Source organism: Dermacentor albipictus, chromosome 9 (assembly GCF_038994185.2).
Source record: "Dermacentor albipictus isolate Rhodes 1998 colony chromosome 9, USDA_Dalb.pri_finalv2, whole genome shotgun sequence".
Taxonomy (NCBI): domain Eukaryota; kingdom Metazoa; phylum Arthropoda; class Arachnida; order Ixodida; family Ixodidae; genus Dermacentor; species Dermacentor albipictus.
In genome coordinates this window covers 15,952,177-15,979,087 of record NC_091829.1, presented here as the reverse complement: position 1 = coordinate 15,979,087, position 26,911 = coordinate 15,952,177, and the positions used below count along the sequence as shown (strand labels likewise).

At 44.3% G+C, this 26,911-nt stretch overlaps 1 protein-coding gene and 1 long non-coding RNA gene across 3 annotated transcripts in view; one reads left to right on the top strand and one right to left on the bottom strand.

Moving 5' to 3' along the window:
* Positions 1-1,939: 1,939 nt before the first annotated feature.
* Positions 1,940-26,911, bottom strand: part of LOC135903671 (vitellogenin-6-like) — a 43,098-nt gene continuing 18,126 nt past the window's right edge. Inside the window, exons 13-25 of the mRNA XM_065433995.1 lie at positions 25,391-25,497; positions 22,438-22,712; positions 20,953-21,073; positions 18,320-18,539; positions 16,836-17,139; positions 12,770-12,979; positions 11,751-12,014; positions 10,222-10,356; positions 8,893-9,135; positions 6,669-6,969; positions 5,172-5,329; positions 3,775-4,014; positions 1,940-2,338 (exon numbers count right to left, since the gene is read on the bottom strand). Coding sequence (XP_065290067.1) covers positions 2,174-2,338; positions 3,775-4,014; positions 5,172-5,329; positions 6,669-6,969; positions 8,893-9,135; positions 10,222-10,356; positions 11,751-12,014; positions 12,770-12,979; positions 16,836-17,139; positions 18,320-18,539; positions 20,953-21,073; positions 22,438-22,712; positions 25,391-25,497 — 2,743 coding nt within the window. The 3' untranslated portion in view covers positions 1,940-2,173. The remainder of the gene's footprint in view (positions 2,339-3,774; positions 4,015-5,171; positions 5,330-6,668; positions 6,970-8,892; positions 9,136-10,221; positions 10,357-11,750; positions 12,015-12,769; positions 12,980-16,835; positions 17,140-18,319; positions 18,540-20,952; positions 21,074-22,437; positions 22,713-25,390; positions 25,498-26,911) is intronic.
* LOC135903672 (uncharacterized) overlaps positions 22,467-26,911 on the top strand; it is a 98,473-nt gene continuing 94,028 nt past the window's right edge. For both annotated transcript variants that reach the window (XR_010564884.1, XR_010564883.1), the window contains exon 1: positions 22,467-22,588. This is a non-coding gene — a long non-coding RNA (uncharacterized lncRNA). The remainder of the gene's footprint in view (positions 22,589-26,911) is intronic.

Below are 26,911 nucleotides of genomic sequence, written 5' to 3'. Positions count from 1 at the left end.
GTGCCACACACGTTGCATCTATCTGTTGGGTATATGTGTGGATAAATAGCTTGCATTAGTTTCGGGCTCTTGTATGATTTGGTTTGTAATTGTCGCCACTGGGCAGCTTGCGATCTTGTGACCTGTGGATGGGGTGGTGGATAAGTGCATCTTTTCATCCTGTATTGGTTGGTGATGTCGTTGAACCATACTTTGGGCGGCCCTTTCGAGAGTCTACGTTCGTCGCCGCTCGGAAAGTCAGTCCTCGAGCTACGTTGTGTGCCGCCGCGTTAGGGTTGTCCTCTCCCGTTGAGTCGGTGGTGTGGGCTGGTATTCATAGGATTTGGACGCATCTGTCTTCCCTTGCTGGTTTGCCTACTTTGAAGCGTTGGAAAGATTTACCTAACTATCGCTCTCCTTATTTTATCCGTAATACGTTCGTAGTCAGTTTATCCGGTACTGCACCAGGTACCTTGTTTAGGTTTGTGTAAAATAAGAGCCAGGTTTTGGGGAATACGTAGGCGATATTCGAAGCGTATGGTTTAATAATTACCTTAGAAGTAGATTAGGTACGGATGCAATCTGGAGCATTATCAGTGTGCTTTACGAACAACACAGAATTTACCCCAACGCCATCGGAGAACTAAGGCAAGCCAGATCAAAGGTTACCGAAAAAGGGCCGGCAAAACATTATGGCTAATGTTCTGGCGAAGTAAAACGTACATGGATTACAGCCTTTGTGTAAATTTCTTAACAACGGCTGTGAAGCATTCTATGCGAGCAACGTTCTAAACGGGGCAGTCCGTATGCAGGAAACCTCTTTAAGTATGTACAGTTAAAACTCGATCTAATGAAACCGGATTTCAAGAAGTTTCCGATCAAACGAAAAAATTTACATTCCCCGGCAGGTACCCATAGGGTTGAAACTTATCAACCCGAATTAACGAAACAATCTTGGCCGAACTCGACTTAACAAGGTGTTTCCCGAAATAAATTAGATAAAAAAGCAGTGACTTCTTTCTAATTTTGATACAGGCGGGTTCTTCTTCAAACGTGCGCTCTAAAGTTATCGCGTTGAAGCATCTAGGCGTCATGGTCACTATCTTAGCTTTATTTTGACTAAGCTGCGCGACGCGCCCATGCACAAAACAGCCGATTCAACACCGCCTCGGTAGAGGTGGCAGTGGTTGCTTTCGTTATTTCATGATTTATGCGACAGATGGCTGGATTAGCGGCAAATACAATGACGCGGTAGCCTTTGCGTACGTTACAGTTTTAGATTTCGACGGACCGAAAAATTTCTTTCTCGATTATACGAACTTTCCGATTTAACGAAATAATTCGAGCGTGGTCGTTACTTTGTTAAATCGAGTTTCAAATGTAATTTATTTGCACTCGACAGAAATTATTATTGCAACTGCTCGAGAGAAACAGCTTTACTGGAAATTGGGTTGTGCTTCTGCAAGGTTGTACAAGTCTCTTACCTTTTGTATTTCATTGAGTGACTGACTGGTTTATTAGTTTATCTGTTCATTTCTTTCCTTCATTTATCAAGGTATGATAGCCTTTGTTTAATGTTATGGCCTGTGTTATTAGAGGAGAGGAAGGTAATCTGTCAACGGGAAGTCGCTGGCCTGCTTAAAGACGGGTGAGAATATTTTTTTCTTTCATTATTGATTTATGAAACTACCAACGTTTAGCATAATTCGAACATTGTGGTTGATAGTAGTGTCAGCCTCTCTCATTGAAGCTGCTCTTTCTGTCAGTATTTTCTTATTATTTAAGTACGGTAACTAAAATGTGGATGTCTGGCTAACCTTTGACGCCGCGTTGGTGGGAAGTGTTCACCAGGTTTAACTTGGCTTTTAAACATAAACTCCTAATTGGTAAGTTTATCACATCTTTCTTTATTTGAAATTTTTTTGTCATATACACGGAAGATGAAGAACTTGTGCTTTGTGCTATTGGCTTATATTGGCTTTTTTAAATCAGTTGATAAGAGGATATGAAGAGCTTGCAGTTTTGTGAAAGATTAAAATTTGAGATCTCTCTGCGATTGTGGCCATCAGGGAAAGCTAGACGCCGTCACTTTTTCCAGTATGGCTACCCTCTTTTTATAATCGTAACAGTTTGGCAAAGATATCTTCGTCGTAATGATGTGATGGTCGATAAGAGCGTCCACCGCCAAGGACAGCTAGTGTGCAGGTGGGTGGCAGTCCGCGCTGGGCACAACGTAGCTCCTGGCGAACTCGAGCGTGTTGTTGTACAGGTGGCCGTCGGGTCCGGACAGCTCGTGGTTCTTGTCCAGGTTGTAGTTACCACACAGGCCGCACAGCTTTCCACGGTAGAATGGTGCAGCCTGAAAGATAATGACATTGAGTAACTGTCACCCAACGAATGGTGATTCATATGGTGATTCATAAATGTGCGATCAAAGTTGAAGTAAAGCAGACTACATAGAATCAAGTTATATCGACGAACACGTGCAGAATGGTCCGGGGCTATGACCCTAATTTACCCGCAATTTCTCACATGCTCCTCCGAGTACAACGTCCAATATCCACAAAATGTATCATTGTAAATGTCGCCCATCGATCCGATCCGATTACCGACGTGAGTGGGCAGCGTCCGATCAGGGGCAGGCGGGAACAGTAAGTTCCCGCACACACGCCGCACCGCGGTTACTCATGGATATGGAGTTCTGTTTCTGAGCACGAGGTTGCGGTTTCGCATCCCTGCAATGGCAGTGACATTCCGATCGGCCGTTAATTGAAGAAATGTCAACGCAGCGCGTTTCTGGTTCTCGTTCATAAACCCCAGGTGCATGCTTATCAAAATTAGCCCCCAAGTACCCACGTTTATGTGGCGTGTCACAACTCCCGTGTTCCTTTGCTGCGTAAGACCCCATCGATCAATGCGAGGTGCTTTTTGGTGTCCAATTCGTGACGGAATTGTCCTCGTGTTCGTAAAGACTTCGAAGATCACAGGCTTTCTATTAAAAAAATGCTCCTTAACAAGCTTTGTAGTTAGCCATGGTATGGTCCTAAACACCGGGCATACTGACCTATAGCAAGAACAGTATGCGCCATCCATTTGTTCGGCTCGTCCATAGGCGATTTCGATACACACTTTGTGTATAAGAATTGTCGGTTCCATCCGCGCAGCAAGTTTAAAGATGTGGTCGCAGCCGAGACGAGGTCAGTGAGGTAGTCGATGATATGAATATGTCGAGTGTACCGTAATTGGCCACATGACCTGATTCAAGAATACAAAATCTTTGGTGGCAACAACCCGATTGCAGCACGGATACCGAGGATTCAATCGTAAACCATGCAACCCCTAGACCACATCACTGAGGATGCATATGCCGAAAATACTGTATTATTATGGGAAACGATGTATTGGTAGCAATGTAGATGCACATTATATTTTACAGAGATTTATATGCTGACAAGGACCACATTTTGGAGCGAAGTGTGAGAAGAATACTTCCGCAACACTAAGAAAGCCGAAGATCAGAGAAAGGGGAATGATAAAATTGAAAGAATAAGTTGTAGCTCTTGCGTAGACTGCCGTTTCAATTGCGCCTTTCAATGTACAAAGTTAGAAACATAGAAATGAAAAATAGTTGGCAAGCGATGATTCTTCAGCATCAGCTTAGCTGTCACAATTAGCGCTCGCAGTAATGGTAGTTTTTTCGCGTGTGAGTTCTACTCATTGCACAACTAGATATCTGATTCCCTTCTAAAATTCTGCTGTCCCCGTTCTGAGGACAAATTCGATGGCTGTACTAACCTCAACCACGAGCAAGTTTCCGTCGAATCCCACATGGAGGCCGTAAGGCTCGGAGTCCAGCTTGTACCATTTTGTGGCCTCCTTCTTGATCCTGAACAGCTCAGCGTCATGAGAGGTGTGGCTGTAGGGTTGCTCTGGCGTGATGTCTACTTTGGTGCCGTCTACGCGCACCACCAGACCGGATTGATCACCCAGTGGCAAGATCTCAATCATGGTCGTGTGGATGAACACCTTCAGTGCCTGCGTTCGATTGCAGAAAGAGAGAAGAGATTCAATTTAGTGCACTTGGGAAGATATAGAGAATATACCTTATATAATCTGTTGACGATAGTATTTAATAATAATGCCGGTCATGAACACTATAGCTTGATGGTTTAAAAGAGAGATGCCCACGGTTGGAATAGATTCAGAAAGTTGCCAATTGCTCGGTCGTCTCTTAGCAGCCAATAAACCATAAATACCTTAGTATTTGACGCCTAACGCCAAGCTTGGAACTGCAAATTATTCGTAAGTGCCTAAAAGATCCACAACGGCCACAAAGAAGAAAATGTGCCTCAAATATGTGAGCGTTTCAGTGCTTACACAATAGTACCTTTCCAATAACTAGCCAGGAAGCCAGGATAATATGAAATTAAAAAAAAAGCAGCCAAGCACGCATACACACAGGCCTTAATCATGCTCGCTAATATCTCCGGTGGTAACAAATTGCACTGGCTATGCGAACATAGTTGAGGCAACCGCATCTCTTGCCTTTATCTTAAGTGGTTGGCTTTAGCGTCCATTGTAAATCGCATGCATTGACAAGAGGACACATGTTGCAAAATACCATAAAGCATAGTCTCAGGACACTGTGTGGATTAATTTTTAATGTCGTCCAAAGTTTCCTTCAATGTATGCTGCTCACCATGAGATGTCATCCTGAAGTATACTTCACTGTAAAGCTGCGTGAAGACTCGTCCATGCTTATCATTCTATAATAGGCCAGGCTCGCAGGCAGGGATATTGGCAGATATAAGGCAACAATATGAGGCTACGTCATCATAGTGGTCAACAGTAGCTGAACAAAGGAAGTCTCTGCCACGTATCCACAAGTTCACTCGTCTTCGTCTTGTCTTCGCCTGACGAACACTACTCCCATAAAGAAACGTTGGCTCCAGGTTCAGGCTTCCCGTGTCTGTCTACTGTTGACAACTTTATATCTCCACTTTCCTGTGAACCTTTCAGCATGTTTAGACTTCATTGCCAAAGGCACACACACGTCGTGAATGGACTGTGCATTCAGTAATATATGATATTCACTGCGGAACCTTACATCGACAGATGATTATAAACAACCAGCTTATGCGACAAATGAAGTTTGCTCTCGTTTAGGTTGACCGCTTGGGATGAATCCTCACCTTGCTGAGAGAAGGGTTGTTCGTGGCACGGGCCAGGACCAGGAATCTCTTGTTCGGCGAACAGTCGCGGGCGACCACTTTGTAGCAGTCCGTCTCCGGCAGTTGGACCACGGTGCCGTCAAAAGTGCGCACGCTCAGATACTGCAGGTCACAATACTCTGTAGCCGGAAAAAGTTTGACGGCCTTGTGAGATATATAAACATTGAGGCAAGTACAACGGGGTAATACGAATTAAATGAACACAGTGAATGCCTGTGCACTGCACGCAAGAAGAGTAAGCATATTTGACTGTTTTGGCACTTGCGCCCTGTTCGCCGGCTTGAACAACAATATTTGTTGAATAATTTTTGAACAGTTGCCTAGCACTCGCGATATTGGGTTCCAAGAAAAGGCAAGTCGGTAGATATTCTCATTTTCGTGCCTGCATGAAATGTTGCATAAATGCCACTGCAACTTAGTGACGTCACACTCTGCTGTACACTTGCAACGCAGGCAAGAAATCTATGCAGAAAGATAATAGTGTATTATGCTAATCTTTGGACAAGTGATGCCCAAGAGTTCTCGTGTGGAATCGAAACTAGGAATTGAGGAACACAAAGTGAACGAACACTGCATGTTTGTGCCCAAACAAAAACTGCGTGCAAAAAGAATAGATACAAAATAATTGTCGCGAGAGAGTAAATGCAGACGTTGGCGCTTCTTTGATGCTTTCCGCTTTGATTAGAAGTATCAGCCAACTGAGTTTTGAAAACTTGGCCAGCAGAGGTTATATTGCGTTCCCAGAAAAATGAAACTGGTAGACATTGCTGACTGCCTTGTTCTGCTTGAAATGTTGCAGAAGTGTCGCCAAAACTTCGTGACGCCGCACTGTTTCCTATTTATCCTGAACGAAAATAGCGTTTTAAATACATCTCTGCAAACACAAGTTAGTGAGGTGGAAACGTCTTTGTGTTTTCTCTAGCACGGTGATTTGAATACACTGGGCTACATTTGGTTATGATACGCCAACTATGCCTACTTGAAGGTCTGTGACAAAAATCCAGGACATGTTGCCATGTTTTCCTTATATACTCCTCCCTGCTTGGTATCGATGTCATTTTCATCACTTTTGGCAAGGCTAGCAGGTCACAACGCGAGGTCTCATGAATCGACAACTCGATACAAAGGGACAATGAATACTGTAGGGAAATTGTAATCTACCCATTATGCCATGAATCTGCAAATGAAACCCATACGAATCTATGAATTTTTTCTACGAAATTCATATCAGTCCCCTTTGTTCCTTCGTGCTAAAGTCAGGAGGATGATAATTTTTTTTCAGCAACCTTCCACCTCCTTGCGGGTTTTCGCAAGACTCGATTTCCAGAATTTATTGTACGTATTGCGAAGTTCGTCTGATCGATGCTTTGCACCGACTTCTTTGTGTGCGACAGGGCCAGTGCCTAAACCTCGAGGTTTACAGCCCCTCATGGTTTAGGGTTCCGATGAAACACTTACTGTGTCTGTAGAGCTTGGAGTACTCCGCCGCATTCGAGTAACCGGTTATCGAGAAGATCCTCGGCTCGAGGATCTTGCTAAATGTGGGCACCTCCCAGTGTTCGTGGTGGTGGCCGTCCTCGGTCGTGACGACCATGTTGGTGTATGGTTTGTCGTCAACACCCCACCAGGGGACTTGCGAGACGACGTGGAGCTTGCCGTGGCCACCCGTCAAGTATGAGCGAAGCACACCCAGGAAGCCTGCTTTCCAGGGTTTGTGCGCGTAGCGTTTCGCGTAGTACGGTGACAAGCGGCTCAGCAGCTGCAGAATAATGCAGTGAAAAAAAAAATAAAGGCGTTTTCAACGTGATTTGCATGTTCGAAAGCCGATTTCGAGGATAAACATACGATCTTTCATTCTAGAGTATGAACGACGTAAGTGGAAGGTGGAACTGCATGAGGTGCACTTATTTAAGGTGCCATTTTTATTTATTTATTTATTTATTTATTTGTTTATTTATTTCAAAGTACCTTAAAGTCCTCAAAATGAGACATTGAGTAAAGGGGCAGTGCATAAAAAATACATAGAACATATGGCATCTATAAAACAATAGCAGTTGACATACTACAACCATATGTGCAACCGAGGCGAAAAAGAATTACTTAATTCACGATTTACTAGTAAAAAAAAAACATATCATAACAAGGAACTAATCCCACAGTATTTTCAATGAATTCGTGTATTTAACAAAACTAGAGTGTTAAATAGGAAAAACATGGTGCGACAACCATAAAACCTCACATTTCTTTAGTCATGTAGTCAGTCAAGGCATCACGTAACGAATCGTAGTGGGACCGGCATGCAATGCTATCCGGGAGCAAATTCCGTAATCTGATTGGACGAGGAAGAGCAGAATAATGGAATGCATTTGTAGAACCGTAAAGGCAGGCATAGCTGAAATGGTTATGAAGCATATGTGACGTGGAGTAGGGTCGTTTCAAGCGTGCGGGTGTTCGAGTGGAGTGAATAAATTTGTGGAACAGTGATTAAAGTGCAATGCCTCGGCGAGTGTTCCAAGATGGCAATGAAAGCTTAAGATTTATTTGTGTTACACTTGACTGGTAGCTGCAATAGTTTATGATGAAGCGGCTTGCTGTGTTCTGGATCCATTGTAGCGTTTCAATGAGGTATTTCTAGTGAGGGGACCAAATGGTTTTGTTGGCTCTTTTGTTATACATATATGGAAAGTGGCATTTCAGTGACTGTGTCTTGCTAGGGTTGTTAGAAACGCTGGTAGTTAATGATACGAAGCATGTCGGTGCATCTATCTAGACGTAAACGAGCACGTATTTTCCCTACTCGAAGCCGTGTGCTTTTGAGGGCAGAGAAAAGGTGAATGAAGTTGTTGGTCGAAGACCAATAAACGACCGGGCAAAGATGGGTGACACGAGGTATGGAAGCAGTGAATACAATCTTTTGGGGATACAATGATATCTTAATGCTGGGTGGTTTCTTAACACGTCCACAGAGCTTAATACCAGAGAGCATAGACGTAGCAGAGAGATAAGAAAATCTATATATAGCCTGTTGGCCCCAGCAGCCACCTTGTTTCAAAAGGCATTACCATAAATTATGGCCGTCAAACCGAAAATTCTATCCTTGTCAACGTCAGGATTAACACAAGATATCTGGATGACGTGTGCAAACAGGAAGGGGCTGATTGCGTTGAATGACGACTTTTTGCGAATAAATGCCTTTTAAGACTGCACTAAACATGTCGATTTGGTGTCTGTGTGTGTATACATGGGCACATTTGCAGTTGAGATAGTAGACTATTCAGAACAACATAATTCTGGTAGAAACCACCGATATTCCGAATATAATAGGCCGTTATCATTTCTTTAATGTGGCAGAATTCCGTTTAGTGATCGTAGTATTTTGTAATTACATAAACTATATAAAGAAGAAAGGAGGACATGCGAATGACACACCCGCGAAGAATGCGGTATTATACACAGTGGATCACGGACTGACGCAAGAGAAATTGAGCTTGCCCGGCAGATCGCCACCTAGGGCACGTTCCAACACATTCCTACTCACTCTTCCGCACTATACCCTTTCTAGCTTTATGCGGTCAAATCTGCAACCGACCGTGCTCTGAAAGATTACGCGTTGAATACTAGAATGATTGCATTGTCTGAAAGAAGCTAATGCTTGCAAAAGACAATGTCATTTTGTACTCACGGACTTGTAGTTCTTCCACTCTACGTCTGCGGTGAATTTGCCGAGGCGACTGGAGTATCGAAGCAGTCTGTAACAGTAGTGGCTAAACTGTAGGCCATTCTCTTGCGTTTGGTGGCATTTGTTGGTGAGCCAGTGGAGGAATGTGCTGCTGAACCTGTTCCTGCCGACTGCCTTGCCTTCGGCCGCGGCGGCCAACTGTTGTTCGTCCTCGTCAGTGTGTGTGAACTTGCCGTCAATCGTGATCTGTTTTTAGAGAAAAAGAGTACAAAGTTTTAAGGTATCTTTGTGACCTACAGAGGAAGTAAACTTCCGGGTAGTTGTTACGACGCCTTGACTACATCGAGGTACTAAAGGTTCACACAGGATTGAACGTTTCTTGAAGCTTACTTTTTTTCTCCACAACAGCGATCTCTAAATTAGCTTGGAGTGATTGTTATTTTTGAGGTCTGTTTGCTTTCCGAAGGGGAAATAAAAGCAGTTTGATTATTGGCAGAAAAATTGAAAGCCAAATTACAATTTGAATTTAACACCGCCGCATGTGTAGCTCGAATCTAGAACTAATTGACGATCCGAAATAGACAGCATAAGTCCAAAATTCTCCACTATGGCGTCTCCGTATCCAGATTGTGGTGCTCTGTAGAAAAATCCTGTTCCTGCTTCTTTTTTTTTATCTTTCGCGATACACCGCAGTGACGATGACGTAGCTGTGGTGTTACAGATTTACCTCTGTTCAAAGTTTAGCCAGTTCTTTCTCGTTATTATCCCCTTTATTGTTTTGATGCTTGCTGTTTGTAATTTATAACGTCGTGACTCAATTAAGCTAACAGCCGCTAGTTTTACTACGTTTGGAGGGCTTTCGTTTCTTATTTTTAATGCAGGTCATTCCTAACCTTGATGAAAGAAACCATGAAATATGCCGCCGTAAAGAAATGTTAGGTTTGTCTTACTCTTTGTTGAAGTGATGTTCCCTTTCATAACGGACGCCCCTGTACAGCGGATAACACCTAATTTGTTTCTCAGAAACAATTAATCATGGTGTGTGAATTCAAATCTGACATGTTCGCAAGCAACAAGTATTTTTACCCTGAAACATTCAGTCTCATTAAACAATATAATGCGTCACTTGAGTGTTTAGCCATTAAGAATTGTTGACAGTAATTTTCGGTGTTCGCGTTCATATCACTTGAGGAAGTACATTTCAGTGCCGCAATGGGAGAGCTAAGTGACGGTAGCATTGCTTGTCCTCAGTCGAGCACGATGACGGTGGCCCACTGATTTTGGCCACCGATCAAGGTTTTCATCCTGGTCGGCGTCAATCAGCAAGCTTACACTCGAGCCAGCTTCGCAGGTGCTTCCATAGTGGACGTCAAGGTGGGCGTCGATGTGGTGGCCCGCGTAGAACCTAGCCATATTAGTTACGCTCCAGTCGGGCTTGGGGAATTTCGCCGATGCGTTCAGGCAGATCTGCAGAAATGAGGTGAACAGACAGAAGCAATTTTTTTCCTTCACTTTGCTACAACCCTCTACACTCACTCCGGGCTTAGAAAAATGAAATTGGTTTAGCACGGAGATCGGTAACAGAGTAGCACGTACCTCCCACTGCACCATTTCACTCATATATACCGTGTGTGCTAGCTAAGTTTAGCCAAGCTGCCGAATAAAAAAATAAAACAAAAAAGGCGGTGCAAAATACAACTATGAAATTCATTGTGTTCGGTCATCAGAGGTGTGACGACCGTGTAACGCAGGGTTGGGATCGTATTTTGCACTGTGTATATAATTTTTTTCTTTGACACGCTTGTCTAAAGTTAGTTGGGACACCCCATAGGATAAGGTGTCGTCAGTGATGAAAATACTACTGAATGCGATGCAAAAAATGAATTGATCCAAACCAAATAGTCAATGAAGTTATGTCGCGCTTAGGCGCGTGGTTGACAAAAAAAAAAACGAATCAAATCAAATTTCGGTTGCATGCGCATTCGGTGCAACGTAACGATAAATAAAATAATATCAATATAAAGTCCAAACGTATATACAGTATTATTATTCTTCGGCATGGTTGCACGAAACAAAAATATTCCGCACAGCACATATACAAGCCCTTCTTTGCAAAGCCTGGAGGCTTACAGGTGTCCCGTTAATTTAATGTCATTATTATTTTATTATTTTATTATTTTAATTATTATTATTTTTCTGAGAGTATTTCTACGGAGAACGCCCGAAATTTAGTTCCCATGGTTTATGACGATTGCGTCTTTGGGAATTCCACACAAAGACGTACACATAGCACTAATATTCGATGGACTATGCGTATGGTCAATTTCATACCATAAGCAAATTGATGGTATAATTGGAAACGCCTTGTGTGCCGAACGGATTCAAATTTTATTCGCATAATTCTGCACAAACCATCCCTGTACGTCAGATATCGTTTATACAAATTTTCAAGCTATGCGTTTGCGGTGCATGCAACAAATTACTTGCATGCTGCATTGACAGAAGTTTTAGCACTTGTCGGATTCTCCTGTTTCTTTCTGCGTCATCTGCGTTTACATTATAGAATTCACTGGTGGTACATTAGTTTAACAGTCACTAATTTGAGTAGCTGCTTCAACGAGTAAATAAAAAAAACATATCTTTTGCAAACTACCAGCCACACTTCGACAGGATGTTGAATAACATATTTCAAGCTTTAAAATGTACTAATGCCACAGCGCTTGTATTCTTTTCGACATCTTTATTGAGCACACTGCAAAAGAATGTGAGCTCATTCTTGCTGCTTGTTCCTTTTGCTAGCGGTTGGTCACCGTTCAGTGCGCTTAAGGAACCCGCGATAAACCCGGCCTTGCAAGGCTTACCTTCAGCCCTTCGGTGTCAGCGTGGCTGAACGGCGTCCTTTCGTAGAAGAACTGCAGCTTGTGGTTGAAGAGGTCGTGGTTGAAAGAGTAGCGCAACTCGGCGGCCACCTTTCGCTCTTTGGTGTCACCCTTGAAGTTGACGTCGAGTTTCAGGACGTGGGTGGATGGCACCTCGGGATCGTCGGCGATTTGGTCGTGCACGTTGAAGTGGCTGTGACGTTCGTCGTCTGGCCCCAGGAACTTGTACGAAATGTCGACGTCCAGCTAAAGGAGAGATTCAAGAAGACCATGCTCTAAACGCGTTTTACCGTGGGGGTGCTGGACGTCTGAATTTATAAGGGTTATCTGCCTGCCTGATATTGTCGTAAGATCCTCTGACATCTATTCAGCGTTAAATTTGATAAAATTGTCTGCACTTCGTGCTTTTCTGGATTTGATGATGGTGTCGACTGCGTCCCGCAGCTGAAAATAGTTCCCGTGCACAGGTACCTGTTTAATAGTGAACCATTTTTTTATCTTTAATATTTCTGGGCCAGGAGATGAATTTGTCGAATTCAGATGTTTTGTTCGTTTAAGAGGCTAGAGGCGCCATCATGTAGCGTTTGTTTTTTCAGGCACTGTGTATTTTACACATCTGTTGTAGGTGCCTTCATACAAAGAAAGATGCTGCTCGTCTATTTTTGTTACATGTTGTGCTCATTGAACCGGTCACACAGTTGTTTATTAAATGGCTGTCATCCCGTTTCTGCAGTTATAACATCTCATAATTGCCGTGTACAGCAAAGCAAGAAGAGAAATTCAGAATAAGAAATAGCAGGATAAGAACGCGTGAACCTTACGCTGGGAAAGCAGTCAAATTTTCCCGACTGTTGTAATAATTTGCAGTTTTAAGGCAAACGCTCTTCCCGCTCCGTCTTTTAATCAAAAACAGCGGCGGGTGACTCTCTGTTAGTTTCTGTCTGGTCTTTCTACCACCTAACATGTCACGTCTGCATTTAAGGGCGGCCTACTTGACTCACTTCCTTGGTGGGGTCTTTAGCAGCGGGGAGGGCGTAGATCTTGATGTCACGTGGGTGCCAGTGAGGATTGACCGCCATGTAGAAGAAGCGCTCCCTACACGACATCTCGTGGTAGACTTCACGCACGGCCCGGTGCAGGCCCTTGCTGATCACGTGGCCCTTGACGTTCAGGCCGACGCCAAAGGTGTCGTCGAAGTAGTGGCGGTCGAACTGCGCATGCGCCCGAGTAAATGGCATTAAAAGAAGGGGAACATCTAGTAAGAAATCCACTCTTATCGACGTTTCAAGTTGCTGTGAAATGAGCAGTTTGTTTGCGTGCGTGCGTGCGTTTGGGTTTGTTGTTCTAAATCTGGAGGAGGAGGCGCACCGACCCTTACGGTCAGCTAAAAATCCACCAGAGTACATATTTTACATAACACATCGTCGAAGTGAAATGTTTCACTTCAACTGTCTTAAAGATCATGCCACAAGTACCCGTTCGAAACAGCGCGAAAAAACGAGATGCACGCAAGTAGGCAAGAACACGCTGGCTGGCCTGAAGCTGCTGCAACTAAAGAAATCATAGTTGTTTGCCTGTAATGCTTCTTTTGCGCGCTTTCTTCGTGAGCATGATCATTGTCAGCGTCCCAGAATTATCGGACATAGTCTCTTCTCTTCATTATTGAAATTGCGGACTCCTCGAAGGTATCCTCAGCAGATTGATGTGCTCTATAGTTAGCTTATTATACCACAGATAGTGTCATCTCTTGGCGACACTCGCCCAAACATCCGGCAATCTACAGTAAAAGCTCAGTGGCCTAAAAAAAAACTTTTAAGGTCATTGTGTAGAAGCGTCCATACGTTTTTTATAAGCTTATCATAACGTAGCATTAATATTCTAAGATTTCTTTAAAATTTTGTGTAGACAGTCTCGACGCAGGTTTTTTTATTACCAAGTAAGTCGCACGGACCCTTTCTTTTCGTAGAGATCATTTGTTTTTCTCTCTCCTTACGAGGTCTTGTGCTTTTTATTCCACTACCCCCTTTCCCGCGCTTCCAGTGTAGGTAGCAAACCGGATGCTGTTCTGGTTGACCTCCCTGCCTTTCGTATCCTTGTTTCTCTCTCTCTCTCTCTCTCTACCCCCGTTCCCAAGTGCAGGGTACCCGAACTACCTCTGGTTAACTACCCTGGCTTTCCATAAACCACCCCACTCTCTCTTGCTGCCGTCCTGCTCGCTGTCATTAAAACCTTCCAGCTCGGCCATGTTCTGAACTGCCCCAGCATGTTACGGCCCGGCATAAGGAAAGCACTGCCTCTGTATGTGCTCTTCGGCTGCGGGCCGACCTCAACTGGTGGCCGCTAGAGTCGAAGCGTTATCTGGCTCCTCTTAAAGCCTTCACCCAAGTGCGCCTTATTTTCCCTGCACCCGCCATGGTTGCTTAGTGCCTATGGTGTTGGGCTGCTAAGCACGAGGTCCCGGGACCGAATCCCGCGGCGGCCGCATTTTCAACGGGGTCGAAATGAGAGAAAGCCCGTGTACTTCGATTTAGGTGCAGGTTGAAGTATCCCAGGTGGTCCAAATTTCCGGAGTACACCCCCCCCCCCCTTACGGTGCACCTCATAATAAGAAAGTGGTTTTGGCACATAGAACCCCACAATTTAATTTTTTTAAAACTTTCCCTGCACTACAGTGTTCATACTGAACGATTTCCTCTCTCAGCCAGATTTAAACTTGTTAGAAACATTTATTTTATCACAACGATCTTTCGCGTGCATCAAAGAATTACAGGGCCACACAGTACAGTTGAGCGAGGCGAATGCTTTATGTAGGATTGGAGCCTCTCTAATATTCGATAAACGTCCAGCACATGAAACTGGTCTTCATATTTGTTAGCTCACGTAAAGCCATATCCTTCTTCCTTTTTTTATCTACTCCTCGTACTCTTTCACTGTTTTTATCACTTCTATCTATCAATTCTACAATGTGAGTTTCTTTTTGCTTATGCCTGATACTGAGCGCATATGCCCTGTTTGTGCATTCTATTATATGATGCTATTAGCCACCACCAGTTAATTTGATGAACCTAACCCCCGACACGGACATTTATCTAGCACTCATGCCAGTTTTGTCGCACCTAGATTGCTATACGGCCTCTTGTATAACGTCGTCTCCTAAGGCATCGATAATTTGAATGTTATACCTTTCAAGTGATCTTTACAAAGATAATGTATGAAAGCACTCAGTCATTGACAGAGCAGTGCTTCAGGCTGCCTCCGTTAATATGACTAATTACTAATGGCCTTTGGATTTCCACCAAATCCCTTTTAGTATGACTTCCGCTAATATCTGGACAAGCACTTCCCAAAGTCGAGCTATATTTAGCTCGATATTTTCTTTGGCTTTGACCTATCACGTGTTTCACAACTGATTGTCTCAACTCAAATATGCCGCACCGAGGAGAACTGGAAAGAACGCCCTCGAGGGAAACATTAGCAGCTGATTCTGTAATGTATAATTTCAATGCAGGTGTTGTCTTGAGTTGTCCTTTCACCCTGCTTGCAATTTTAACCATTGCGAACTTGCCCTACTTTCATTACTTGCTCACTTATTGAAGATGTACTGGACAGGACTGGACTGTACTGGACAAAAACACTGGACAGTCACAGACACACTTCCTTGAACTGAAAACCACAAGACTACTAAGTACAAAACATATCTACACACTTCCTTGACATGGTCTTGGCTTGTAGCGCGAAGTGCACGCGGACACAGAAAGGAGCAGACAGGCTCGTCCTGTCTGTTCCTGTCTGGGTCCGTGTGCACTTCGCACTACAAGCCAAGACCATGAAACCGTACCAACTAGCCCAACTGTCTATCCTTTTACACTTCTTTGAAATGAAAGCCACGAGACTACTAAGTACTGAACATATGTTCTCTAGACAAAATTTCTGATACGGTAACCAAATAGAACACCTAATAACACCTAATACATGAAAATGAACAACTGCACTAAAGAAAAGTCGAGATAATGATGAAGCTTACGATGATGGTGCTCATGATATGTTCTCTTATTTAACTTGTCCATATCTGCTACAGCTCAAGGGCACCCCTAAGGCAAAAACCATGATCCAACAGCTTTGAGGCAGAGCGATCGAGCTCTCTGGGCAGGGTTGGTGCACTCCTTACGAAAAGAATACCGTGCACTTTCGCCAGAAAGGGGAACTATCGATTGCTATAACAAATTATTAGACAGGTATACGAACCAAGGAAAGCTTTATCAACCTTATGAAATTTTAAGCATGCGCTTACTAACTAAATTAACAAGCATGATGTCACGCGCACAGGCATTCTCTCCGGCTGCAACTGCGCACGTGACGGCTGGGCACGGTCGCACGGCCGTATCTTGAGAGCGATCTGCGGTTGGGGCAGAGTCTAGGTACGTCGGTGGCTCGTAGCTTTGTGCGTGCTGTGTGTCCTCTTCGCGTTGAAGCGATAGACAGCGCGAATGACACTTCGCTTGGTGCTGCTGCCGCGTTTCCTCACGTCATCGTTTTGACAGTGAGTGTCCGCAGTCATCGAGTACGATGTGTTCGTGTGTGTTGTGCGCACTGACACCATGCTCATTAATTTAGTTAGCAAACGAATGTTTACAAGTTGATACGGTCGATAGAAGTACGATCTTTAGTTGGCATGGCTGCCCCATACTTTGCTATCGCAAGCGATGCTTCGCCTTTCGGGCGAAACTGCGTTTTTCTTTATACTATATTTCCTTTATAGCGATTACCGAGGCGAAGTTAGAAGGCCGGTGAGAGCTTGTGCGGACAAGGGTCGCGCGGATAACACAGGCTTCTCAGAGCGATGATAACGTGGCGTCGCTATGATACCCTCTCCCCTCACGTAACACCTGGCGTGCGATCCCAGGTCTTCCCTTTCACCCGCTTTACTCCGCCGAGGCGTACACGTGACGTGGCATCGCAGCCAACGGGAATTTAGGTACCGTTTCGCTGCTACAGACGCTGGCTTTATCGCTCAATTGGCCGATTGATGCTTTCGCACCAAAAATTTTTCATTGCCTTTTTTTTTACCTCGGTCAGCTCTTCAGGTCGGTAGAGAGGCTTCACCAGCTTCGGAAACTCGGCCACTGCGTGTGCAGGGTTCGCGTTGATGTCGTAGGGTATGGCGAACGTGAAGGGCTGGAACCTGTGGTTGATAACGTTCCAGGGCAGGCGGAGAGGACGGCGCAGGCTCAGCCTACCCTCGAGCGGTGCGAGAGTCGCCTGGAGGTCGAGCGGCCAGGAGATGACGGTGCGCGCTCTGTAGCCCGTTCCTAGGGCCAGCTTGGTGAACTGTGGTGCTAAGTTGAGCATCTGGCACGACGCGATGTCGTATCTGTTCGGGTGGGGAGAAAATTCGGACATAACGGGATTAAAGTTTGGTGCGGTTGTGCAATATGATGCCGAGAGCGTTTCATCAGACAAATTCTTTCATATGACTCTGGACGTTATCCATTGCTCGTTTTTATATGCACCGCATCAAGAATGTAACAGAGAATGGCGCAGAACTTTTCAATTAACCACGTGAAACCCGGTATCCACCTGCGTGGTCATTTACTATATATGTTTAGAAAATAAACGGCGTAGCTAAGCACCGTGAACGCGCGTTTATATTGTTGTGTGGAAGCCTGTTTCTGCCACCTGGATGAGCTTTGGTCAAACATGCCGTAAGTGAACAGCCTGATGCAATTTTGAAATGAAAGGTTGGAGCATGAACACGTTTTATGGCAGACGCCCACGTGCTTATACTCATTACTTTCTGCAGAGGGTCACTGATCAACTAAACATATTGTAATATGCTCGTTATGGGACTGTGGCAAAGGCAAATGGTTTGGTAGGCGGTGGAACTGTGGATGTTCTTATTACCCACTGAATGTCTTTGGCTACAACGGTGGACACTGGGCCTCTGCAATAGAGCCTCCGAATTGGAGTTTTGTGCCCTATGGCTTTGATTTTGAAATTGACCTGCAAACTCTTCTACAGCTATGTCAAACATAACTGCATTATACAAAACGAAACGTTCAGCGCGAATGCCCCGTGGTACATATTCACGTTTTAGGTCCAAGTTGCAGGTCACAAGTAACCAATGCTCTTAAAAAAATTGAGCGTTTCCCCGTTACATTGCTGACGGAAATATACGTGCCCCTATCAGTCTGCCCAACATTCATGAATTTTCATACACTGCTCATGGCTCTCAGTTATGCCAAGCGTTTCCTAGAATAAAACTTGCCGTTAGTGGCGTTCATGTTGAGTGATACAATTTAATATGTGTACGCCACGCTACCGACAAAAGGTTATTATAATGTGCAGAAACATAGCCACATGTGCGGACGGGCACAGTCTTCAGTGCCTTATTTTATTGTGGCCTTCCCACTCAATGTAAAGACACACAGTTGTTTAATGGTGTATAGTCGCTGAAAGTTCGTTGCAGGGCTACTATCTTCTGCGCATTCTATGCGAACTGTGGCTAGAATTCGCACCCGTTGCCTTGAGCTTAGTCACAGAAGTGCACTTACAGGTAGTGGCGCTTGATGTCCAAGTTGAGCTCTGCGTTGTCGCCGTGTGTGAGACCCATCTTCTGTCGCCTTGCGTAGATAAACTCAGCCTCTTTGTAGTCGAAGATGACCGGCACGCCCAACTCACTTGGCATGAGCAGCGATATGTCTCTGGTCATGTAAAAGTGCTTCTTGCGGCCCTCGGTGCCCAACAACTTCCGGACTGCCTCCTCCGGTTTAGCTGAGTGAAAGTACAGTTGGAAGCAATATGGCTTGTCTTAGAATCAGCGATATAGCACTGCGAAATAACTCTTTTGAAGTAAGCTGTACGAGTGCCGCACTTCCCGTACTGTGATCGAGGTAGTGGGCACATTTAAGTGCTGGTTTTATATGCTATAGGGCATGTACAGGCACAGACTTAACAGAAATCTGCTTTCGCATTTCGCTCATACTAAGCGGGATGGCCTTGAGCAATTATCACTATCATTGCGTGTTTTAATATCGTACGGGCGGATTGCTTTGTCGTCATCGTGTTTGGCTACAGGCTTTGGTACTGGCGCTGATTCCCCTGCTAATTTTCCAGAACAATGCTCGCGAAGCTTGTCTCTTTCGAGAAAAAGAGCAAGCCCATTGATTCGTCCTGACTCACACTTGCGAGAAACTAAAGATAAAAATGCAAATGGTAGTTGCAACGTGCTGCCAGATGTTTTGTCCGTGATTTGCCTCCTTCCGCAAAAGGGAAATGTACAAATGTTTTCATTTATTTTCAGCAGAAATATCTCTCCAGTGGATTTACACCTCTGCAGCATGGAGTCAGCAAAATAGGGGGCTCACTGCGGCGGCAAAAAATAATGGGAATGTGACTTCATTATGTGATAATATAGCTACGGACATTAACATATAGCTGCATCTGTAATAATGGATTGTGTGTACAGACCCAATACCACTGACTGTATATATCTCCACGTGCACGGTTTCCTGTGCCTGTGCCACCAATCTCATATGTTTCGATCATGACCATACATCTAGCCATAGAACGATAGCTACGACCACGCATCGATGGCGAGATACAGCAGTCTAGTGCCATGTGTTGCCAAATGAACGAGCAAAATATCTGGTAGCTGAAGTTTCTGCGTTCGAACTATAACACTAGCTGTTTACAACATAGGAAAGCGCGTTTTATGTTTATAATAATATTTACTAGCAGCCCATTAAAGTCTACCGGAGGTATCAAGTGAAATTACTTGTCCCATCAGACTCTATCACCCTCGAATGTGCTCTCTACTTTAAGGCGAGAGTAGTGTAACTCAGGTAAGCATCAATGGCGTACTACGTGTATCATGGCTGCTCGCGTAATCCCACGCCAGGATACCGTAATGGCGCGCATTTCAAGCTTTCTGTTGTTCCGCTAACCATCCCGAATCTTTCGTGATGTTCTCAAATTTATGTTCGTTTTACGATGTTACGTATATTGCGTCAATATTTACGAGAACTAAAGTCTGTTTTCAAAATATTTTCGCAACGTGGCTGCCGAATATTTCGTTGGAAGTCCCCTGGTGGTGAAAGGACGCAAGATGGGTACTTTATTAGAGAAATTTGATAACCAGACGAGTACCTGAATCGGTCTAAATTGGCAGCAGCAAATTAGCTCAAAAAGGGCACTGTGGCCTGCAGACAATGCGCTTCTCAATCTTTGCTGTTGGACGTTAGCTGCTGCTTGCCACGTCTAATTTTAAAACATTCTTAATAAAGTGCGTATATGTCTTTAAATAGACGAGTGCTTGAGACAATCTGAGAACAAAGTGCCCACAACCCACAACCCCTCCCAAACACAAAACAATCCATTCTAAGGTGTGATTTCTTCGGGATTTTATGAATATTGAAGTGTCACAGGTTGGTGGGCATGTTATTACTTCGATTAGACTAAAATATACACGTGCCATATGAAGCGCTGGACCAGTGTAGTAAATATAAAAGTAAGAGTTGTGCAAACATTCGTTAGACGAGCACAGCTACCACTGCAATCGTGTAAGTAGCGACGTAGTTTCGAGTGTGGAGAACATATTTACGGATAGGGAATTCTGTCTAGTACCCTCTATCTTTTTTGTTAAAGTTTTTTTCCCACTGGGGTATGTTGCAGCAGAAGCAACATCACTAACTAGCCTAAACAATTTCTTCAGTAAGTCAAAGTTGCGCATGATGAAAACGTTGCTGATAAATACCGCTCAAAAGAAGCTTCTGAAGCTTTGTTCTATCTACATCATTTTGCGTATATTGTGTTTAAGTGGTCCTGCAGATCACAATTAGCTGATACAGTGTAAAATAATTTACACCATTTAAGGTACACCTTAATTATCACCAAACAATAAGCATCGTCTGTCTTGCTTGCGTTTCCTTTCTTGAAACCTCCGCGCTCGCTGCTTTTCTCTCAAGAATGCTATGTCACGCTTGATAACATGCATACGGTTCGTCACCTAGGCATACCAAATGTGCAAGGTTGAAAAAGAAGGAAAGGCACGCGAGAAGATAGATCACGATATTTGTCTGGGGGCAAGATAAACTCTAAAGGGTGCAAACTTTCCTGCATGCAAACCGATTTAGGTCGCACGCGCGCACTGCCACATATTGCAGCCTGATAGTCGGAAACTGCCAACCTTCTTTCTTCAGTGTGGCCAAGATGCTCTCGTCGATGCTAAAACTCTCGACGGTCTTTCCAAACATCGTGAGCGTAAGGTAGGCGTACATCTGGTCGTACTCTCGGTCAGTGATGCGCAGCTGCACATTGCAAAGGCGATGACAAAAACCACGGTTAGCTGGGCAAAGTTGAGAGGGGCATGACACGGAGAGGTTGTAATCGCAGCTACTGCATTCAATGATTCAGAAAAAAAAGAAATGTTATCTCACACTGGTCAGATACACATGAAATATCTATCAGAACTGAATCGATATTTGAGCAAATAAATGCGATTGACAGGGCTAATGCCGGTAAACATATTCGCTAATGATTTGGACACGTGTGTGATAAGGCTGAAACAGGCTATCCTCCAAGTGAGGTCTAAGTGGACTAAAGGGGACTGCCCGGCAGTTTTAATTTGTAATGTAGCCGGTCTATTTGCTGGGAGCAAACTGTATAGACCAACAGCACGAGAACCATGTCTCGTGATCTGCCCCATTATAAGCACAAGATAGTGTATCTACAAAGGTGTTATTTAGCATCATGATAATTTGTCTAAATTACATCAAAACAAAATAGGATTGTATGCCACATTGCGTAAAGTAAGGCATTCTGGTAAAATAATGTGAAACACAGCTCAGTTCGGTGCAATTTTTATCAGACCTGGTGCTACTTTCGTGGTACCTATATAAGGAAACAGTTACTATGAGCACTGACTGCCTTCATCATTGTCTTAGTGCAATTGGTAATAGTGAAGTTTAGGATGTTCACGTAGCAGAAAATTTTGTATCGTTTTCTTCTTTTAGAGACGACAAAATGTTCTGCTGACACGACGAACTTGGCCACGTCTCAACCCCTAGAAGACAGAAATTGATATCGCAAGGACAGAATCGCGTCTGTTGACACGCAGGGCGACAGATCGATAAACGAGAATGTCTTTCTTGTGGCAAAATTTTTGCTCTGACGACGGCCGGAGGTCTCAAAACACGACAAATGTTTCGCCCGTGACGACAGACCTGACTGTCTTTGACAACAGTCGGTGCAACGGTATAGAAATTAGCGCCGCAGGACATATCCGACGTTGTTTTGATGAGCTGGAGACGGATCACACAGATAAATTTGTCCGCCACTCTAAATCCAATCTCTCACATCTGATTTGAATGTTTATCTTATTTATACGTTGATTTGGCAGTTTCAAGTTGCCCTGACACCGCTAAAATGTTGCGTAAGAGAACAACTACGCAACTCAGCGTTACTACGCACCCGAACAGGTTTTAGTGGTGATGCTGAAGCGATATTGTCGCTTAAAGGCGCGGTTTTTCGAGTAATACAGAGATAAAGCTCTCAGGGCCTTGCAGTACCAAAGCACTGTGGAACTACCGACAGAATACTACATCAGTTTTTGCTGACGCACCTCACATATACTACAACATAATCAGTTTGTCAGTGCCTTAAAAATACTCACGGAGTCCTCGATCTCCTTTCGTTCTTTAGCAGATGCATCACGCGGGATGCGACGTCGGCCCATGAAGTTCCAGAGGTTCTTCGTGGATCCGGGCTGCGGGCCCAGCAGGTGATTGAAGAGCTTGTCCATGCCCCAGCTCTCGAACTCGAGGGTGAGCGTTTCGAAGTTGTATCCGGATTTGCAGTCCCTCACTATGAAGAACGCGTTCCTGGGCAGGTAGCTGTCGTGCGAGCGCATCATCTCCGAGGCCGTCAAGCTACCGTAGTCATACTTGGCTGCATTGGAAAACGGCGAAAAACATCTTTCGGTCCCGTTGACAACTAATGCGTAACGCATAAATCCGTCAGGCCAGCTGTTACTAGTTCTCTGTTCGTTTTGTACGTTGCTGGTTATAAAACGGAAAAGAAAGTAATGCTTCTTAAAACCAAGTGCAAAAAAAAAGAAAGAAGATAGTGGCAAGTGGGCACCCGCGCGGAAGCTGTATAGGCCATCAGGCTTTGGTGAAATGTTTAATCGGTCTTTTAGAACTCGTACTACAGACGTGTTACTGAAAGTTATTAAATCAGCGCTTTTCTTGGTGAATCCTCCCAGACTTACCTCACCGGGGTTATTGCAGTGTTGCGTAATAGGCGTAGTCCTCGCGTCGCGTAGCACGTGCGTGCGAGATTACGTTCTCGTGAGATCCCGTTCGCGTGGGAGCACCTGCGCATGCGTGGCAGCTTCCACGAGGCCATGAACGCCGGAATAAAATGGGAGAAAAAATAATTGTCGACCTTACCCCTGTCTTTCGCTTCATCCTTTTCTGTCAGCATACATCTGTCCTCACCATTCTTCCCTCCACAAGCATCACCTTATTTCTCGTGACATCACTGCCTCGACGTTTCATCGGTGTGCACTAGCATGAATTGGTGTTTGCATCTCTGCTTAGATTCGGATTGGTGTAGTGCATAAGCGTACACTTTGCGTAACGTTAGGGTTGTGACAGGTTATGATGAATAAACATAAATGTTGCATTAGCTTACGCTTTGCATAGATTTCAATAAAGACAGTTGCACGCACCAAATTTAATTTCCTATAGTTTAGGTAAGTGCTTCAGGAAAGCTCGGCTTCACATAGATTCCAACATCTACGCTGGAGCGGCAAAGGCTTCACATGTGGGGAGAACAGCAATTCAAGAGGATTGCATAGTTACCTAGCAGCACCTAAAAATATTACAGATCTTAATGATTGGGCTCCACACACACAAAAAAAGACGCAATAAGCAAAGGGTGATCGGGAAGGTGCAAACGCAGAAATCGTGAATAAGTAGCTTGCACGGCACTTAAGCATAACAATCCCGCTAGTTCTAACGCTCGGTCGCATAGGTTAGCACACTTTCTCGTTAAGCAGCAGACGACGGCGCATGGGTATTTCGAGGGCCATGCCCCGCGAGGTAGACAATGTGCTGGGCCGTCGTCCGCTCTGAAGGGAACGCCCATGTTCTGTGATTTACTGACGATAGCTCAGATTTCGAAAGGAGGCTTTGAAACTAATGTTCTGCTACAGGAGATGTTTACAACATAGCGGTCATGACGTCTTTCATACTCCCGCTGTCGCTTCCGCCGGATGCAGTCAGCAAAAGTGCCACACTTTTGCTCACTGCACGTGCTTTCGAGACCAGTTTGTGGGTACTCGGAGGGAGCTGTGGTTGGCGAGTGGCTTAGGGCACCACCTATTAGACATCTACGTTACACGTTGTATTAATAATTTTTCGCCCTTTGATCAAAGGAATTCTGCGATTACTAAAAGATTCAATAATCTACTGTCTCCCCTGAGAATGCACGACCTGTACAAGCCCTGCCGACATAATGCTGGAGCCTGAGCGCAAAGATAGCGTCGCGAAAGATTGTAACAAGCACCTATGTTACTCGGTGCATTCTGTAAGCGTGTGTCAAGATTCATAGAAGATATTTTTCTAAACAAAGTCTAAACAAATAGACTATAGTAGAGTAGTAGTGCCGTCGTGATTACAAGGCCCTACTGGGATGAAAGATAACATGAATGTCAGCCGAAAGCATTTCAACTGTGATGCTGCTTGCCCCCTTTGAGCAGAAGTGTGCGAAACGGTGATTTGTTGATGTTCATTTTCATTGGGGCGCACCAAAAGTGCTATAGACGATAAACGCACCTTCCTGTGTGTTCTTCGTCTTCTGCGGTATTTTTCTTGGGCTTAATACGGAATCATAAATCTCCCATACAACTCGAGGCGCAGAGTATCTCCCCAAACCGAAACGTCTCAGCAGTAAGCGTAGAACACTTCCGAACACTGCTGAGCGCAGAACAATACTGTAGTTTTCTCAGGCCAAAGGAAATGTTAGTGACAGAGTACATCTAAAACCAGTTCTTACTAGGAGCCTCTCTTTAACGAATCGGAAAAACTACCACGTATACGAACGAAACACTATTTCTCCGGTTTGTTCAGATGAAAGTCCTCTTTACTTCTTTGCCTAAACAGATACGTATACGTTTACCATCGCATTGAAGTTCGTTGCCTTTACTTTTCATCCTATACTGCCGCTTTCTGCTGACATTCGAAATGCAGAACATGTTATTTTTTTCGTCATAGGTGGTGATGCAGTGTCACGTCTGACACAAGCTGTCAATTTTCTAAAACAAGCAACTGCACTGACAAAATGAATAAAGGCTTAACTTACTGTGACAACTGCATCGAACTTTATGTTTCGCCGATATTTGGGATATCTTAGCTTGCTTTTTTTTGCCTTACCTTTGAAAAAGGTAAAACCGATGTCTACGAGGGTGGACGTTGTGTCTGAGAAGGTTAAGTGTAGAAGCCTAGCAGCATTTATTCAACCGCAGAGCAGCAGCAGATATCGCGAAGTTGAAAATTATCCACTGATATCGTCAGCGGTTCTGCAGAAAGCAACCGCTTTCTGACATGCTCAAGTAAACTTACGGTTGTATGTGGAGGAGATGATAAGGTGAGACGAAGCCCTGTCTATGGGTCTCCTGAACCTAGTGTCGTGGTCCCATTCTGGCAGCACGTAGCGCATCTTCTGGGCACTGAGCAACAGAAATACCAGGAAAATATTGAATTGAACGTGTGTTCTTTCAAGCCTGGAGTCATTAGGGGGTATATAAATGCAAAATGTGGGCATGTTATCTTAATTTGACAGCTCAATATTGGAAGTGTCTCGATCATGGAGGATCCTGAAACATATGTACACGTCGACGTTTACTTTACAGTCACCTGTCAAAACGTGACAGTACAACGAGAGTACGGCAACTCTTTCACCTGAAACTGTGAGATACAAAATCAGGCGTCAATAAATGAGCGTGAAGCAAAGCACGCGGGGATATTTATTTATTTATAAAATACTGCTGACTGATGGTCCAAGCATTGGGGTCGATACAAATACATAATAAATAGCAACGAAAAAAAAGCAACAATAATACCGGTTGCCTTATACAATGAGTGCTCTATGTAAACTAGAACAAGTGCACCATAATCAGTGTGTCCTATGTAGAGGTGTGCGGATATCAAAACCTTACAACAAGAATCGAATACAAAGGTTCAGCTTTGAATATCAAATCCAATATTAGATAAGTGCACAAGGACTTGTGTATGGTTTAGTTTCTTGACTATACCATGTTGGAACATCGCAAATATGTTGCCAATAGCAGAAACTGCACTATTAAGTCTTGAAATTACGGGTTATTATTACTGTGATTCCCTGGTAATTAAAGGAATGGAGTGATTCACATCGTCTTGTCTCACCAACTTGTGGAATATTGTGCAATCATCAAATGCCCACTAACTCAGAGGCATTCAATTCTGTCCCAGTTATTATTCGGCGCATTTGCTGTCAAGCAATAAACTCAAGAGCACGGGTAACACTGAAAGAATACTGACAAATCAGTGAGGCAAAAGCTGCGTATCTGCTGCGGTGCACCCCCCGCCATCATGATTTGCAAAACTCCGGGTAAGTACGCGCTCAGTTGCGTATCGCAGTAACGCATCGCAGTAACGTATCGACCATCGCTCCGCATGATATAATATTGCAGTGGGAGCATGATTGATGGTTCCGATGGGTGCGTGGTACGCAGCTGGCATGCTTGCATACAGAGGCCGCGCGGATGGACACCGCTGTAGTGCATCAGCATAGTGTAACTACACTCCCTAGAAAAGCATTGTTATTGCAATTGGATTCCTTTCCACAATGCCCCATTCTGTTCCGTTCAACCAATCTGCGCACTCGCTGTTCGTAAACTGCCCTACCAACAATGCATTGGCTTTTTAACACTGCTTCTTCGTGTGGCGGTGGAGCTTACACTACACTCTAAATTCCACCACGACAAAAGCCTGCTAAATAGTACGAAATTTGGCACAGATTTGCTAGTTAGTTAGAAACAAGTGCTAGGAATCGCGCATACTTTGACAAGGCAAGAGGTATAACCGACCTGTTTCGAGTTCTCT